This window comes from Rhinoraja longicauda, chromosome 20 (assembly GCF_053455715.1).
Source record: "Rhinoraja longicauda isolate Sanriku21f chromosome 20, sRhiLon1.1, whole genome shotgun sequence".
In the NCBI taxonomy this organism is placed as follows: domain Eukaryota; kingdom Metazoa; phylum Chordata; class Chondrichthyes; order Rajiformes; family Arhynchobatidae; genus Rhinoraja; species Rhinoraja longicauda.
Window position 1 is genome coordinate 12,696,296 of NC_135972.1, and position 14,714 is coordinate 12,711,009.

The following is a 14,714-nucleotide window of genomic DNA, read 5'->3' on the forward strand; positions in this document are numbered from 1 at the left end:
GCTACACAAGCAATACGTGAGTATTGAGATCGAGTTTAGTAACAGGAGGATGGCCTGTGACTGGGAATGGGAAAGGGCTGGAAATGGTTACGGCTGGGATGACAGAATCTACTGGTGTTAATACATGAAACCAGGAGGCACCTTAACTCACCACCAAACAGCTCAGTGCCATTGGAGTAAACTCCGAAAGTCTCATTGACCGCATTCACTGAAACAAACACAAGAGTATTGAGGAAAAACAAGGAGGAGAGCTGAAGAACTTCACACACTTGGTACACAAAATGGCAAAACAAATGTAAGAAGGGACTAAGCCACTCAGCCCCTCAGGCCGGTCCTATAATCCATGGCCAATCTGTGGCTAATTCTGCACAGCTTGGCTCCGTGACCCTTAAAGCACTTACCGAACCACAAACCAGCAATTCCTCCTGCAGATTCAGTGTTACTCCATCATTTCCCTCCAGTTCTCTCCATTTTTTCAGCACCTTAAAACATTTTCTATTCTTTCTGAGCATTTCCTAGTTCTGACTACAGCTCCTTCCTGAAACGTTAACTCTCAGCTTCTCTCTCCATGGATGCTGCTTGGCCTGCTGGATGTTTCCAGCATTTTCTGTTATTTCAAAATCTATCAATCATCATCATCATATCATCATATATATACAGCCGGAAACAGGCCTTTTCGGCCCTCCAAGTCCGTGCCGCCCAGTGATCCCCGCACATTAACACCATCCTACACCCACTAGGGACAATTTTTACATTTTACCCAGCCAATTAACCTACATACCTGTACGTCTTTGGAGTGTGGGAGGAAACCGAAGATCTCGGAGAAAACCCACGCAGGTCACGGGGAGAACGTACAAACTCCTTACAGTGCAGCACCCGTAGTCAGGATCGAACCTGAGTCTCCGGCGCTGCATTCGCTGTAAAGCAGCAACTCTACCGCTGCGCTATGTCTAGTTTGAAATTGTCTAATGTGATCAAGACTCAGCAGCCTATGGGAATGAAAGATTCATAGGTTCATACGTCATAGGAGCAGAATTAGACCATTCGGCCCATCGAGTCTACTCAGCCATTCAGTCATGGCTGACCTATCTTTCTCTCTCAACCCTATTCTCATGCCTTTTTCCCATAACCCCTGAATCAAGAATCGGTCAATCTCTGCCGTAAAAATACCCAATAACTTGACCTCCACAGCCATCTGTGGCAACGAATTCCACAGATTCACCACCCTCTGACTAAAGAAATTCCTCCTCATCTCCTTTCTAAAGCTACGTCCTTTTATTCTGAGGCTACGGCCTCTGGTCCTAGACTCTCCCACTCGTGGAGAGGTATCTCCTTCTGAAGAGCTGCTTTCTGACTTTAACATTGAAATCTCTGGAACTAATTGTAAAAGTTACAGCCCAATGCCTTGAATTTTCCCCTTTACCCATCCTAATCCTATACCCTCTTATCTTAAATATCTCAGATCTTAAAGGAAGGCAATGCATTTTTTGAGACGGTTTTTAGCAATGAAATAATTTAACTGGGCACAAAGTGCTGGAGTAACTCAGCAGGTCAGGCAGCATCTCTGGAGAACATGGACTGGTGACGTTTTGGGTCGAGGCCCTTCTTCAGACTGCTTGTAGTGGCAGGGGGAGTAGAAAGCTGGGAAAAGGGAGAGGCAGGACAAAGTGTGGCAGGTAATAGGTTTACAGAGGCTGGAGAGAGAGGGGGGGGTGTTATTAGGTAGATAGTTGGAACAAAGGATAGGGGTAAGAACAGAATCAGTTTGAAGAAGGGTCTCGACCCAAAGCATCAGCTGTCCATATTCTCCAGAGAAGCTGCCTGACCTGCTGAGTTACTCCAGCACTTTGTGTCCTTTTGTGTATTAACCAGCAGTTCCTTGTTTCTACAATAATTTAACTGCATATTCATATATTCCTATCCCAGACTGGGATTACTGGTTTTCCTACTTTGGGGCATGTTTTATCTGAATACCAACCACCATGTGTTGTTTTGTTTTAACACGAAATGTATTGCAATACCTGAAGCAGAATTTGTAAACTCCTGCACGACACAGACCAACATCAATCAACAGATACATTTACATTCTGGCTTTGACATAAGCTCTGGGGAAAAACAGTTGGGCAGATGCTCAATGCTCTGGCCCCAAACTTCTCTCTCTGCTGTTTTGCTGAAGGCTTTATTGAAACAGATTGCCATTCCAGAGACAGTAAGCAAGCATCTTGCTCATTTGTATATCTGTGCTCCGCTGAATCCTTTCCAGAAGCGTTTGATCCCAAGTTCTCGTCAATGGAAGAGAGTCATAGAGTCACGCTGCAAGGATCCAGGTCCTTTGGACCATCGAATCAGGCATCCATTTACAGCAATCTTACATTAACCACATTATATTCTCCCCACATTTCCATCAACTCCCCCACATTCTGTCACTCGGGACAATTTAACCATCCCCTGCTCGTGTCTATGGGGTTAGCGCAGTGGCGCAGTGGCGCAGCGGGAGTGTTGCTGCCTTACAGCGCCAGAGACCCATGTTCAGTCCCGACTACGGGTGCTGCCTGTACAGAGTTTGTACGTTCTCCCTGTGACCGCGTGGGTTTCTTCTGGGTTCTCCGGTTTCCTCCCACACTCCAAAGACGTACAGGCTAATAAGTTAATTGGCTTCGGTAAACATTGGAGATTGTCTCCAGCATGTAGGATAGTGTTCGTGTAAGGAGTGATCCCTGGTCGGCATTGACCCGGCGGGCAGAAGGACTGTTTCCGCACCGTATCTCTAAAGTCTAGAGACTAAACTGATCAGTGCTGATCTACTCCTGGCCTCAACTCCTCTTCTGTGCCAGTTCCTTCAATTCCCCGATCTTTTCAAAAATGTATATATTTTTATTTTAAGAAAATATGAAAAATAGGAACAGGAGTGAACCATTCAGCTATTCGGGGCCATTCTCCATTCCCTAAAGTCAGAGCCAATCTAACAATCCACTTTCGTGCCCAGTCCCCAAAACCGCCAATCCCCCTGTTGTCTATCCACCGCAGTTTTAAGTGCATATTTAGTTCAGTTTAGTTTCAAGATAAAGCATGGAGACAGGCCCTCTGGCCCCCAGAGTCCGCGCCGAGCAACGATAGGACTCGTACACCAGTCCTATCCTACACACGAGGGGCAATTCACAGAACCCAATTAACCTTCAAACCTGATCATCTTTGGAATGTGAGAGGAAACTGGAGCACCCAGAGGAAACCCACGTGGTCACACAGGGAGAACATACAAATCCCATACAAACAGCCCCCGTAGTCTGGATCGAACCCGAATCTCTGGCCCTGTAAGGCAGCAACTCTACCGCTGCACCACCGTGCCGGACTCAGTATTTAGGGATTCAGTGTCTGCAACTCTTTGGGACAGAGAATTACAACGATTTGCAATCCTCTGAGGCAAGGCCCACCTCATCATTACTGTACCCTGAATGGTTGACTCTTTATTCTAAGGACTTGTTACAGACTTTCCCACTGGACAAACAGGCGGCATCTACCCAGTCCATTCCTCTAAGAATATTATATTTTTCAACGAAAACACCTCTCATTCTTCCAAACCACAGAATATCAGATATTCTGCTCTATATAAGAAAAGGAATCAGGTGAAACTTCTCTCACCGACTGCCGAGGACATCCTTCCTGATACAAGGAAACTATTGCAGTATGTGGTAAAATAAGTCACAAAGTGCTAGAGTGATTCAATGGGTCAGGCAGCATGCCTGGAGAATGTGGATAGGTAACGTCACCTATCCATGTTCTCCAAGTACGCTGCCTGACCCATTGAGTCACTCTAGCACTTTGTGTCCTTTTTGTAAACCAGCATCTGCAGTTCCTTGCTTCGAATGTACGTGGTAATCCACCCTTGATCCCACCAACAACCCCTACAATGGTTGCAATATGCTCCTAGTCTTACACTCTAATTCCTTCAATGTATTGGGCAATATTTACTTCTTAATTCTTGCTGTATCTGCATGCTAACTTTACGTTTGACGATATTCAGTTCATTTTTGAATATGAAGCTGGCCATTTAAATACTATTCTGCCTTTCTATTCTTCCACTGAATCTCTTGGGCTGGAGTTCCTCAGCTCACCTTGCCCGATTTGACCAAGGCTCAGTTGTTAGCTCAATGGCAGGAGTCGACAAGGAGATCATTGAGACTGGGACTCCCTGCTGTTCCTGCTCCAGGCGCACACAGCTACACTTCCCAGTGGAGGGCAGCAGAGAGCCAGGGTGGGAAGCTCCATCCTCGAAAAGCAGAGCATCCCGGAGAAGATTGGCAAACTGAACGCAGTGTTTAAGTTTGGAACCCGCAGTCTTTTGATTGTAAACCGGAATGGAGCATTTAACCTCCCCGGCACCAACATATCTTACAGCACCAGTGTTTATGCAATCAAACACACATGTAGTGAGGCGATACTCACGAGTCATGACCTTGACAGAGATTGGCTGCTTCTGTTGTATAGTTTGAGTGTGATTGAACCTGGCATAACAGATATAATCTGCCCGGGTGTCCTCTGGTTGAACGTTGGAGAAATAGAGGTCTCCATTGAGACCCTGTGAAACGCGGGCGTCCTGTGTAAACCTCTGCATTGCTGGAAGAGACCACAGAGAATAACGATTTCAGAAATGAAAAAACGGCAGAGATTTATTTATCCAAGCATTTAGCCTCAGTGATGTGGCCAGACTTCACGAAGTGGTAAAATCAGTGTCTCTCCTCACACAAGAGCATTGGGTTCAGCTTTTGTCACCCTGTCGTAGGAAAAATGCCATTAAGCAGGAAAGAGTGCAGAAGAGATTTACGAGGATGTTGCTAGGATTCGAGCAGCTGAGTTGTAGGGGGAGGCTGGGCGGGGTCGGCCTTCATTCCTTGGAGCACAGGGAGTGATCTTATGGAGGTGTATAAAATCATGATGGGCATAGATAAGGTGAATCTTTCTCACAGGGATCGGGAATTAGGAACTCGAGAGCATAGGTTTAAGGTGAGAGAAAGATGGGCAACCTTTTCCACATAAAAGTTGGTACACTGTACCTTAATTGGTACACGTGACAATAAATTTAATCTTGAATCTTGAATCATATATGGAACGAGCTGCCAGAGCAACTGGTTGAGGTAGGTGCAATGCAGGTGCATGACATTTGGACAGGTATATGTACAGGAAAGGTTTAGAGGGTCCAATGCTGGTAAATGGGACGAGCATCTCGGTCGGCATAGATGAGCTAGGCCGTAGGACCTGTTTCCGTGCTGTATGACACTATGACACTATGCTCTCGTCCAAGACTTGCCCTGAAGCTTGGCTCCGCACTTACAATTATCCATCCAGAAGATAATCGGAGGGGGCAGGCCCGATGGCGGATCGCAGTGGAGAACCAGCAGAGCTCCTTCTTGGACCATCTTAGGCTCGATCTTCTCTTTGGCCCACATGGGAGACCCTGGAAATGGACGCAGAAGAGAACGCATTTTAACAACGGCAAACCATTCCTTAAAAGCAACGCTGCGGGGTGGAACTAATGGGAACTGATTGTTCAGTACAACGCAGCAATAATCGTGAGGGACAACACCAGGGAGAAACAACAAGTGTATGGCATTCCTGTGTCTACTGTAATAATGGGGTTACGCTGTGGACAATAAGCACGTTGGAACCTCTGTTAAAATAATGGAACATCAAAGATCTGGCCCTTGTCCACTGATACTTCAAACAGAAGTGCCCACATTGCTCACCTCAGCCCCCAAGAGATTTCGATGCACTTATGTTGGGCAACGTTGTCTTTATAATGTGGAGAAGGGTCAACCATGGGAATGAGTATAACAGTGCATCTGCTTCACAACTACAGTGCCAGGTCAACATTGTCTGGCCCAGAAATACCATGCCTTTATAGAGAGATGTTTGATCCAAGGACCGAATGGAGCTGTCTCCATCTGAAACCAGGACACTCCCACAGTCACCCAACAGGGGAGGTATGGCCACTTTGAAGAAGTTCTCCTCCTCTCTCCGACGAGAGTTCTGCAACACCCTCTCTCGTTGCACCTCCTCTGTGATTCCGTCTCTCCAGCTCTACACATCGTTGCTGGCTTTGATTTGTCCTTGACCTTTCATTCATTTGTTCATATCTCCAGTTTTCCTCTCCCCTGACTCTCAGTCTGAAGAAAGGTCTCGACCCGAAACGTCACCTATTCCTTTTCTCCAGAGATGCTGCCTGACCCGCTGAGTTGTTTTGTGTCACCCTTCATTCAAACCTGCTTAGGTCTTGAAATGGTGAACATCCAGATCAAGTGGGTTGCTTATCCAAAACTCAATCTACGTGTCCTTTCTGAAGCTGGCTCAGACCACAGTGTACCCTCCCTCCTCAACCCTGAAAACATTGTGTCAGAAAAAGACAATCTTGTACCATGCTGACGGTTTCAAAGGGGTAAACGTTACTGTTTTTGCCCCATTCAGCACAGTCGCTGTTTGCCTTTCCCGGAGGCAGTGGGGCAGTGATAGGTGAAGTGCTAGGGTTAGGTAGACTGAGGGAAAATGGGGATCAGGGAATGGAACAAAGGAACCAGTGCATGCGAGGTTGGAACCAAGTGCCAGCCACAGTTACCTTCCATCAGGATGAATTTGATGATTAAAAAGAGGTCTTTAGTTAGAAAGAAAAAGAAACAAGACAGTTAAAGAAGTAGAATTAAATATTTCATGGAACAAATACACTGACAAGATCTGCATCTATATTGCGCCTTTTTGCAACCTCAGGATGTCTCAAAGTGCATGGGTCCTATTCCCTGGCAAATAGGAAAACAAAATGGGGTCAAATCTCATTTCTGAACGTCACTAAATTTTATTCAATTTCACTGCCTGCCATTTAATTAATTCATCATTGGACTATTTTGCCTCTTGCTCGTTCTTTGCCGTAAGGATCACGATTGAACTTTACCTCAATCCGTCTTTCCTGTACCCATAACCCTAGAAACCCTACAAACGTAGAAACATAGAAAATAGGTGCAGGAGTAGGCCATTCGGCCCTTCGAGCTAGCACCACCATTATAATATGATCATGGCTGATCATCTAAAATCAGTACCCCGTTCCTGCTTTTTCCCCATATCCCTTGATTCCTTTAGCCCAAAGAGCTAAATGTAGCTCTCGCATGAAAACATTTAATTCAGTCTGGTGAATGTGCCTTCCGAGTGCTCTAAGTAGAAACTTTCAAAGTCTCATTGCTCTGTGGATGACAAGCTGTTTTCTCATCTCAGTCCTGCATGGCAGACTAATTTTCAGACTGTGACCATTGGTTCTTGACATCCCAGTAGCAAAGCCATCATCTCCTAATCTACCTTACAATGTTATATATTTTAGACACCACCTCCCATTTTCATAAACTCTGACAGCATTGGCCCCAGCTACTTAATCTTACCTCATACCACAAAACATTCATCCCAGCAATCAATTGGATCAACCTTTGATGCACGTCATCCAAGTCAAAACTGTCCAGAACCTCAGCATCCCCACACTTGAAAGAGTGAACGATTGTATGCCTCATAGTCACTTTCCCCATAGCTAACAATGAACCATTCTACATTACCTTGTTCTCCATCTGCTTTGATCTGTCATTTTCACACCCGGCCCTTCCATGTCTCTAGTCTCCCTCTCCTCTTGACTCTCACTCTGAAGAAGGGTCTCGACCCAAAACGTCAGCCATTTCTTCTCTCCTGAGATGCTGCCTGTCCCGCTGAGTTACTCCAGCATTTTGTGCCTATTCTCGGGATCTCCTGTCTACTGCCCAGCTGCAACCAACATTACTCTGGGAGGCTGTCAGGATCTGTACCCCACATCTTTCTCACCTCGCTCCCTTCTACCCTCCAGCGCCTATTCCTCACTCCTGACACCGCACTTTGGTATTTACGGGTGATCGCTGGTCCGTGCGCACGGTGGAACGAAGGGCCTGTTTCCGTACTGTATCTCTAAAGCCTAAAGTATTGTAAACATGTTAATAAATCATTTTCTTAATATAATTGAGTTTAAGTCATGAACAGGCCCTTTTTAAGTATTATTGTCAATGCAGTGACTTTCAAATGAGTATCTGTTTCTCAATGACCCTCAGAGACCAGTAGAAAGACCTGACACAGTCAAGAGATGATCAAGCAATATTCACTGAAATTCTCTAACTTCAAGTAACTCCCTGGCAATCTCCTCTCTCTGCATCCCTCCCCCACCCTAGTTATCCTACTAGTTTCTCTGTCGTGCAGTTGAGTTCAACAGTCCGCATAACTCGTTATCACCTATCCCACAGCCAACAACAAACCGTTGTGGGCTCCGCCTTTCCTTGATTATCCGCGTTTTTTGCAGATCTTCCATTCTTCTAAGTGCCGTCTCTCCCTCTCGTTCCCCTTTCCCCTGACTCTCAGTCCGAAGAAGGGTAGCAACCAGAAACGTCACCTACTCCCTCTCTCCAGAGATGCTGCCTGACCCGCTGAGTTACCCCAAGCTTTTTGTATCTGTCTTCGGTTTAAACCAGCATCTGCAGTTCCTCCCGGCACGATACTCACTGGACTGGCGGATGACAATCTGGTTGGAGACGGCTGTTCCGCGATCATTTCTTGCCGTGCACTGGTACTCTCCTTCGTACGTCTCCGCCTTCCCCCCGCCGACGATATCGATCAGCAGAGTACCGGAGTCGGGCTTCATCATCACCCGAGGATCCTTGTCGATGTTAAAATGGGTCCCATTGCGTGTCCATGAAAACCTACGCAAAAAAATTCAAGATACAATTTACAATCAAATATAGTTGTGCCATATAAATATTCCAAGGCAGTGATGTGGCACAGTCTAATGTTTCATGCTAAATATTTCAAAACTTTTGGAGAATTTTTTAACATCACCAAATTTGCCCATTGCCACCCATCTCTGCACTGGGTAACCAGAAATCGGGAGAGTAGGGCTGAGGTGTGACCGGAACTTCACTTGGGAAAATCAGTGTTTCAAGAGTATTTGGGCTAATGCTCTACACCAAGACTATGTCGTAAGAAGGAAAGCATAGAGGACAGTGTCACGTAGAGGAATGTGTGAAGCGGTAGAGTTGCTGCCTTACAGCGCTTACAGCGCCAGAGACCCTGGCTCGATCCCGACTACGGGGGCTTGTCTGTGCGGAGTTTGTACTTTTTCCTCGTGACTGCGTGGATTTTCTCTGAGATGTTCAGTTTCCTCCCACACTCCAAAGACGTACAGGTTTGTAGGTTAGTTGGCATGGTACAAATGTAAATTGTCCCTAGTGTGTGCAGGATAGTGTTAGTGTTCAGGGATTTTTGGTCGGCACGGACTCGGTGGGCCGAAGGGCCTGTCTCCACGCTGTATCTCTAAACTAAACTAAAGAATGGGGTTAACTAAGTTGAAGAGAGCTGGGATATGGAGGGACACACAATGACGAGCCATCAAGGAACAAGTTGACTTGCTGTGTGAGCTTCTCGAACTTTTCTCCTCAATTTGATTGAGCCTCCATTGATCTTCTTTAAATATATCCACTGTTCACATTCTCTGGGGGATGTGGGAGGACTGTGGAATAGGGGCAAGGGCATGGAGAAGGGGGGTCCGAAATGGTAGCTAACTAGCTAAAAGTTGAATGGTGGAATATGGGGAAAGTCAAATGACTTTGGCTGGGATTAGAGTGGTTAATGGAGGGCACAAACGTCATGGGCCTTAGTGGGCCATGCTGGGTCTCTCCCTGACAAGCGAGCTGCGTGGTCGAGGGAAGGACCGGTGGGCCGTGGCCTTCAGAGGGGCTAGGAGCGCAGAGTGGAGGGAGTCGGCGATGGCAGACGCAACAATAATGGTCCGGTGAGAAGTAGGGTCTTACCATCCGCGCCCTCAAGGTCCGCTACGGGAGGCGCTCCTGGGGCACACGGGATGAAGGCGGCCGGGCGAGGAGAGGGACAGACATAGGCCCTACAGCAGCCTGGGGCTCGCCTGGATCAGGCACCACTCCAGAAGACCAAGTGCTGGACTTTGAAAATGGTGCCCATACTTAGCGACTCCAGTATACTGTCTCAGTGGACCATTTCTGTGCAATTTGTGCTGTCAGGGATTGTGCTTAGCTATGATAACGCTTTACTGAACTGCGTGCAAAAAGATAATTACACTGTATCTCTGTACATTTGAAAATAAAGAACCTTTAGGCTAGGAAAGCCTATACTAGGCTGGTATACACTGGAATTTAGAAGGATGAGAGGGGATCTTATTGAAACGTATAAGATTATTAAGGGGTTGGACACATTAGAGGCAGGAAACATGTTCCCAATGTTGGGGGAGTCCAGAACCAGGGGCCACAGTTTAAGAATAAGGGGTAGGCCATTTAGAACAGAGATGAGGAAAAACTTTTTCAGTCAGAGAGTTGTGAATCTGTGGAATTCTCTGCCTCAGAAGGCAGTGCAGGCCAATTCTCTGAATACATTCAAGAGAGAGCTAGATAGAGCTCTTAAGGATAGCGGAGTCAGGGGGTATGGGGAGAAGGCAGGAACGGGGTACTGATTGAGAATGATCAGCCATGATCACATTGAATGGCGGTGCTGGCTCGAAGGGCCGAATGGCCTACTCCTGCACCTATTGTCTATTGTCTATTGTCTATTGTCTTTGAACAATTGAGTTAATGAGTACATACCTGGGAGCTGGGTTCCCTTTGGCATCACACTGGATCAGGATGTTATCCCTGGGGTCGATGATGTAATCCTTGGGCGACTGGTTGGTGATGGTTGGAGGCTGGGGCACTGCATTAGAAAGCACAGAGCGTAAGACTAAAACGATAAATATTAGCGAAACGTCAACCATTGTTCATGCCAATTAGCTCCACCATCAAGCAGGCTGCATCTGGGACACATGCAGATACTGGTCAAGAGATCTGGAGCCCAAGTGAAGGAGGCCGAGTACTTTTTTAACCTCAGCACCACCTGATTCCGTGCATGCTCCTGAGGGTTTTGGGAAGCCTCTTCTCTTTGCTCAGACAGCCGTGGCGCTCACCCTTGGACAGGCCCTTCATTGACCGGGCTGTGATGTGGCCGGAAGTTGATTTTCACTCCAAAATCATGATTTGGAGATTTCTTTTTGTTGTTGTTCGAAGGAGACAATGTTGGACAAAGCAAATATAACACAGCTGGGGGTCCAAGATATTCAAAACGCTGAAGTAACTCAGCGGGACAGGCAGCATCTCTGGAGAGAAGGAATAGGTGACATTTTGGGTCGGGACCCTTCTTCAGACTGGGATTCAGTCGTCATTTCTCTGGTCTCCCGCTCCCTTGACTCTCAGTGAAGAAGTGTCTCTATCCAAAATGTCACCCATTCCTTCTCTCCAGAGATGCTGCCTGGCCCACTGAGTTACTCCAGCATTTTGTGTCTATCGTGGGTGTAAACCAGAATCTGCAGTTCCTTCCGACAGATCCATTGTTTCTGTGATCGTTACTGTAACCGAAGGCCAAACGTTCACAGTTCCTTTGGTCGTTTGGACTTAGTCCCAAACTGGGATTCTGGCTGGGTGAGGCGAGCTGCGATTGGCTGAACAAGCCCCAGTGGATGGGCCAACGAGAGTGAGCGACACTGCGGAAAGTGCCAGAACACACGATCACAGCAAAATAAAAACGACTCATGCACGTGCAGTGCGTGCAGCACACGGAGAGAATGTCACAGCAAACACAAGAGCACTTGAAAACCAAGAGGGACACACACGCACACACACACACACTGCACCTCACATCTTGTGTGTCACAGACTTACGTTCATCCAGAATTTTTGCTTTACTCCCCAGAATCACCAATTGAGAGAGTAAACAAGAGAAGGAGGAAAAAAAACACAGTTTAAGCATGAAAGATATTTTCACTTCACTCTCACACTTTCAACACAACCCTTAAAGTGGCTTCATGTCTGGCTGAGTCCCTACTAAAGGATTACACTCACACTTACTAAAACTTGCGATTGCAGAATTCACAAATAAAGAAAAATAAAATTGGGCATCACATTGGCGCAGCGGTAGAGTTGCTGCCTTACAGCGCAAGGCACTCGGGTTCAATCATAACTATGGGGGCCGTCTGTACGGAGTTTCTACTTTCTCCCCGTGACCGCGTGGGTTTTCTCCAGGTGCTCCGGTTTCCTCCCACACTCCAAAGGTGTACAGGTTTGTAGGTTAATTGGCTTCCGTAAAAAAATTGTCCATTGTCCCTAGTGTGCGTAGGGTAGTGCTAGTGTATGGAGATCGCTGCTCGCTGCGGACTCGGTGGGCCAGAGAGCCTGTTTTGCGCTGTATCTCTAAAACTAAACTAAACTAATTAAATAGACGAAACAAACTGGAAAATATATAAGCAAAATAATTAGATACACAGTCAAACCTCTCCATTGACTTATCATACATTGTCAGGTTATGCAATACACAGTAAAACTCTCTCGACACTGTACCAATAATACATACTTCCAGGGTATGGGTTAAGTATATAGTAAAGCTTCCACACTGTCCCACGGCATGAGTGAGATACACACAACAAAGTCCCTCGACACTGATCCACCAAACATCCAGGACACGAGTTAGATACACAGTAAAGGCCCCCCCTCTGCCCAATAAGGCAAAGGAAGCATTCCATGATAAGGTATTTCCATGTATTTTGTTGTGAAAGGTAACATTATATGTCTAAGATCTGCAACTTCAGTTCTGCTTCAGTTACCAAATTTCTGTGGCTTCCTATTTGCCTTTAAACAAACAGTGTTCAATTTTAACAACTCATCACAGTCCCACTCGTCCCCTCATTCCCCCCCCCCCCCCCCCCAAACCCAATCCTGAGATGAGACAGTTTGCTCTTGTTTAAGTAGCCAAATATAATGAATTTGGGACAAAAAAAATATTTCTCACTTAGATGCCTTGTAAATAATTGACATCATTCATCAGAAAATTACGTACCATACTCCTGCAGCTTGGGAAATTGTCTGTCCTGCCCTAATGTTAAATGAAGAACACCACGGCAATGGATCCCCCATTGTTGTAAATGAGGACAAATTGCAAAGCAAATTAACCCGACTGGATTGTTTTGCACATCAGAGACTTTTACACTTGAACCATATTTTTTCTCCCTTCCGATAAACTCCAATAAATCAGCAAATGCTGACTCTGCCTTCGAACACTGACGAACCTGGTGCAAGCATTCAGAGGGATAATCCCAGACCTGACACCGTTGCTACAGCACAAAACCACATTTAATTTGACAGTGAATTGTTAATCTTATTCAGGGAGGCCAACAGATTAATCAAAGGCGAGATGGAAGGGTGTCACACTGATGCAGCCCGATGTCTTGGAGCACGGCTGAGGTATATTGATGGGACGGATGTAGGGGAGCTACTGTCTGCATCTTAATTGTGCTGTCTGGTCTGCAGCGATCTTCCCTTCACTCTGTGCCGCACATTTCTTTACCTTCCCAACCAATCTGCTCATCTTCAAACGCCTCAGTAATTGTACATCAGATTATTGGGGTGCCATTACTCTTCCTGTCTGATCCATGTTCTCTGCCATCTGTGCAAATCATTCGGAGACATTCATTGACATGAATGTCAACTACAGGTTATTTTTCTACTGGCCACTATACTGACTGGCTGGGGTGGAGCAGTAGAATTGCTGCCTAACAGCACTTACAGCGTCAGAGACCCGGGTTCGATCCCGACTAAGGGTTTAAGTCTGTACGTGTGGGTTTGCAATGAGATCTTCAGTTTCCTCCCACCCTCCAAAGACGTACAGGTTTGTAGGTTAATTGGTTTAATATAAATGTAAAATTGTCCCTACTGTGTGTAGGATAGTGTTAATGTGCGGGCATCGCTGGTTTGTACGGACTCGGTGGGCCGAAAGGCCTGTTTCTGCACTGTATCTCGAAACTAAACAAAATTAGAGTCTTAGAGTAATAGAATGATAGAGTGTGGAAACGGGCCCTTCGGCTCAACTTGCCCACACTAGCCAACATGTCCCAGCTACAGGCAAGCAGGAAACATGTCCCAGCACAGGCAAGCAGGCAAGCAGGCAAACATGTCCCAGCTAAACAAAATTAGAGTCTTAGAGTAATAGAATGATAGAGTGTGGAAATGATAGAGTGGGCGGAAGAGCCTGCTTCCAGGCTGCACCTCTAAACTAAACTAAAATAAATCATGGAGGTCTCAAGGTACCAAGGTATAGCATTGGCTTGCATCTTATTGGGTAAATAAAAAACATAAAAAACAAACAAGCTATCCAAAGAGCACCAATTTCAAGTCCCGCTTGCCTGCGCTTGGTCCATATCCCTCCAAACCTGTCCTATCCATGTACCTGTCTAACTGTTTCTTAAACGTTGGGAAAGTCCCTGCCTCAACGACCTCCTCTGGCAGCTTGTTCCATACACTCGCCACCCTTTCTTTGAAAAAGTTACCCCTCAGATTCGTAAAAGGTTTTGACTCAGATCCCTCAGCAATATCTGGGAATGGTGGCTCTGCAGCATGAAGCCAGGGTGGCTGTCACAGCTGACACAGCTGGTAGAGCACTACCTCACAGCTGGATAAACCACAGTTCGATCCTGGCCTCGGAAGCTGCCTAGGTGGAGTTTGCATGTTTTCCGCGTGACCGCGTGTCTTTCTTCCGGTTCTCTCCAACATCCCAGACATGCGCGGGTTTGGCCTCTGTGAATTTCCCCTCGTGTGTAAGGTGGGATCAGATAGAGCTAGTGTGAAC

General features: G+C 46.4%; 1 protein-coding gene across 8 annotated transcripts in view; it reads right to left on the reverse strand.

Annotated features, from left to right (window-relative positions):
* Nucleotides 1-14,714, reverse strand: part of LOC144603566 (neuronal cell adhesion molecule-like) — a 352,237-nt gene that overhangs the window by 94,767 nt on the left and 242,756 nt on the right. For 6 of the 8 annotated variants that reach the window (XM_078416960.1, XM_078416961.1, XM_078416962.1 and 3 more), the window contains 6 exons: nucleotides 11,759-11,776; nucleotides 10,653-10,758; nucleotides 8,548-8,744; nucleotides 5,330-5,452; nucleotides 4,444-4,614; nucleotides 152-208 (listed from right to left, as the gene is read on the reverse strand). In XM_078416960.1, coding sequence (XP_078273086.1) covers nucleotides 152-208; nucleotides 4,444-4,614; nucleotides 5,330-5,452; nucleotides 8,548-8,744; nucleotides 10,653-10,758; nucleotides 11,759-11,776 — 672 coding nt within the window. The remainder of the gene's footprint in view (nucleotides 1-151; nucleotides 209-4,443; nucleotides 4,615-5,329; nucleotides 5,453-8,547; nucleotides 8,745-10,652; nucleotides 10,759-11,758; nucleotides 11,777-14,714) is intronic. The other 2 variants (XM_078416966.1, XM_078416965.1) reach the window with 2 other exon arrangements.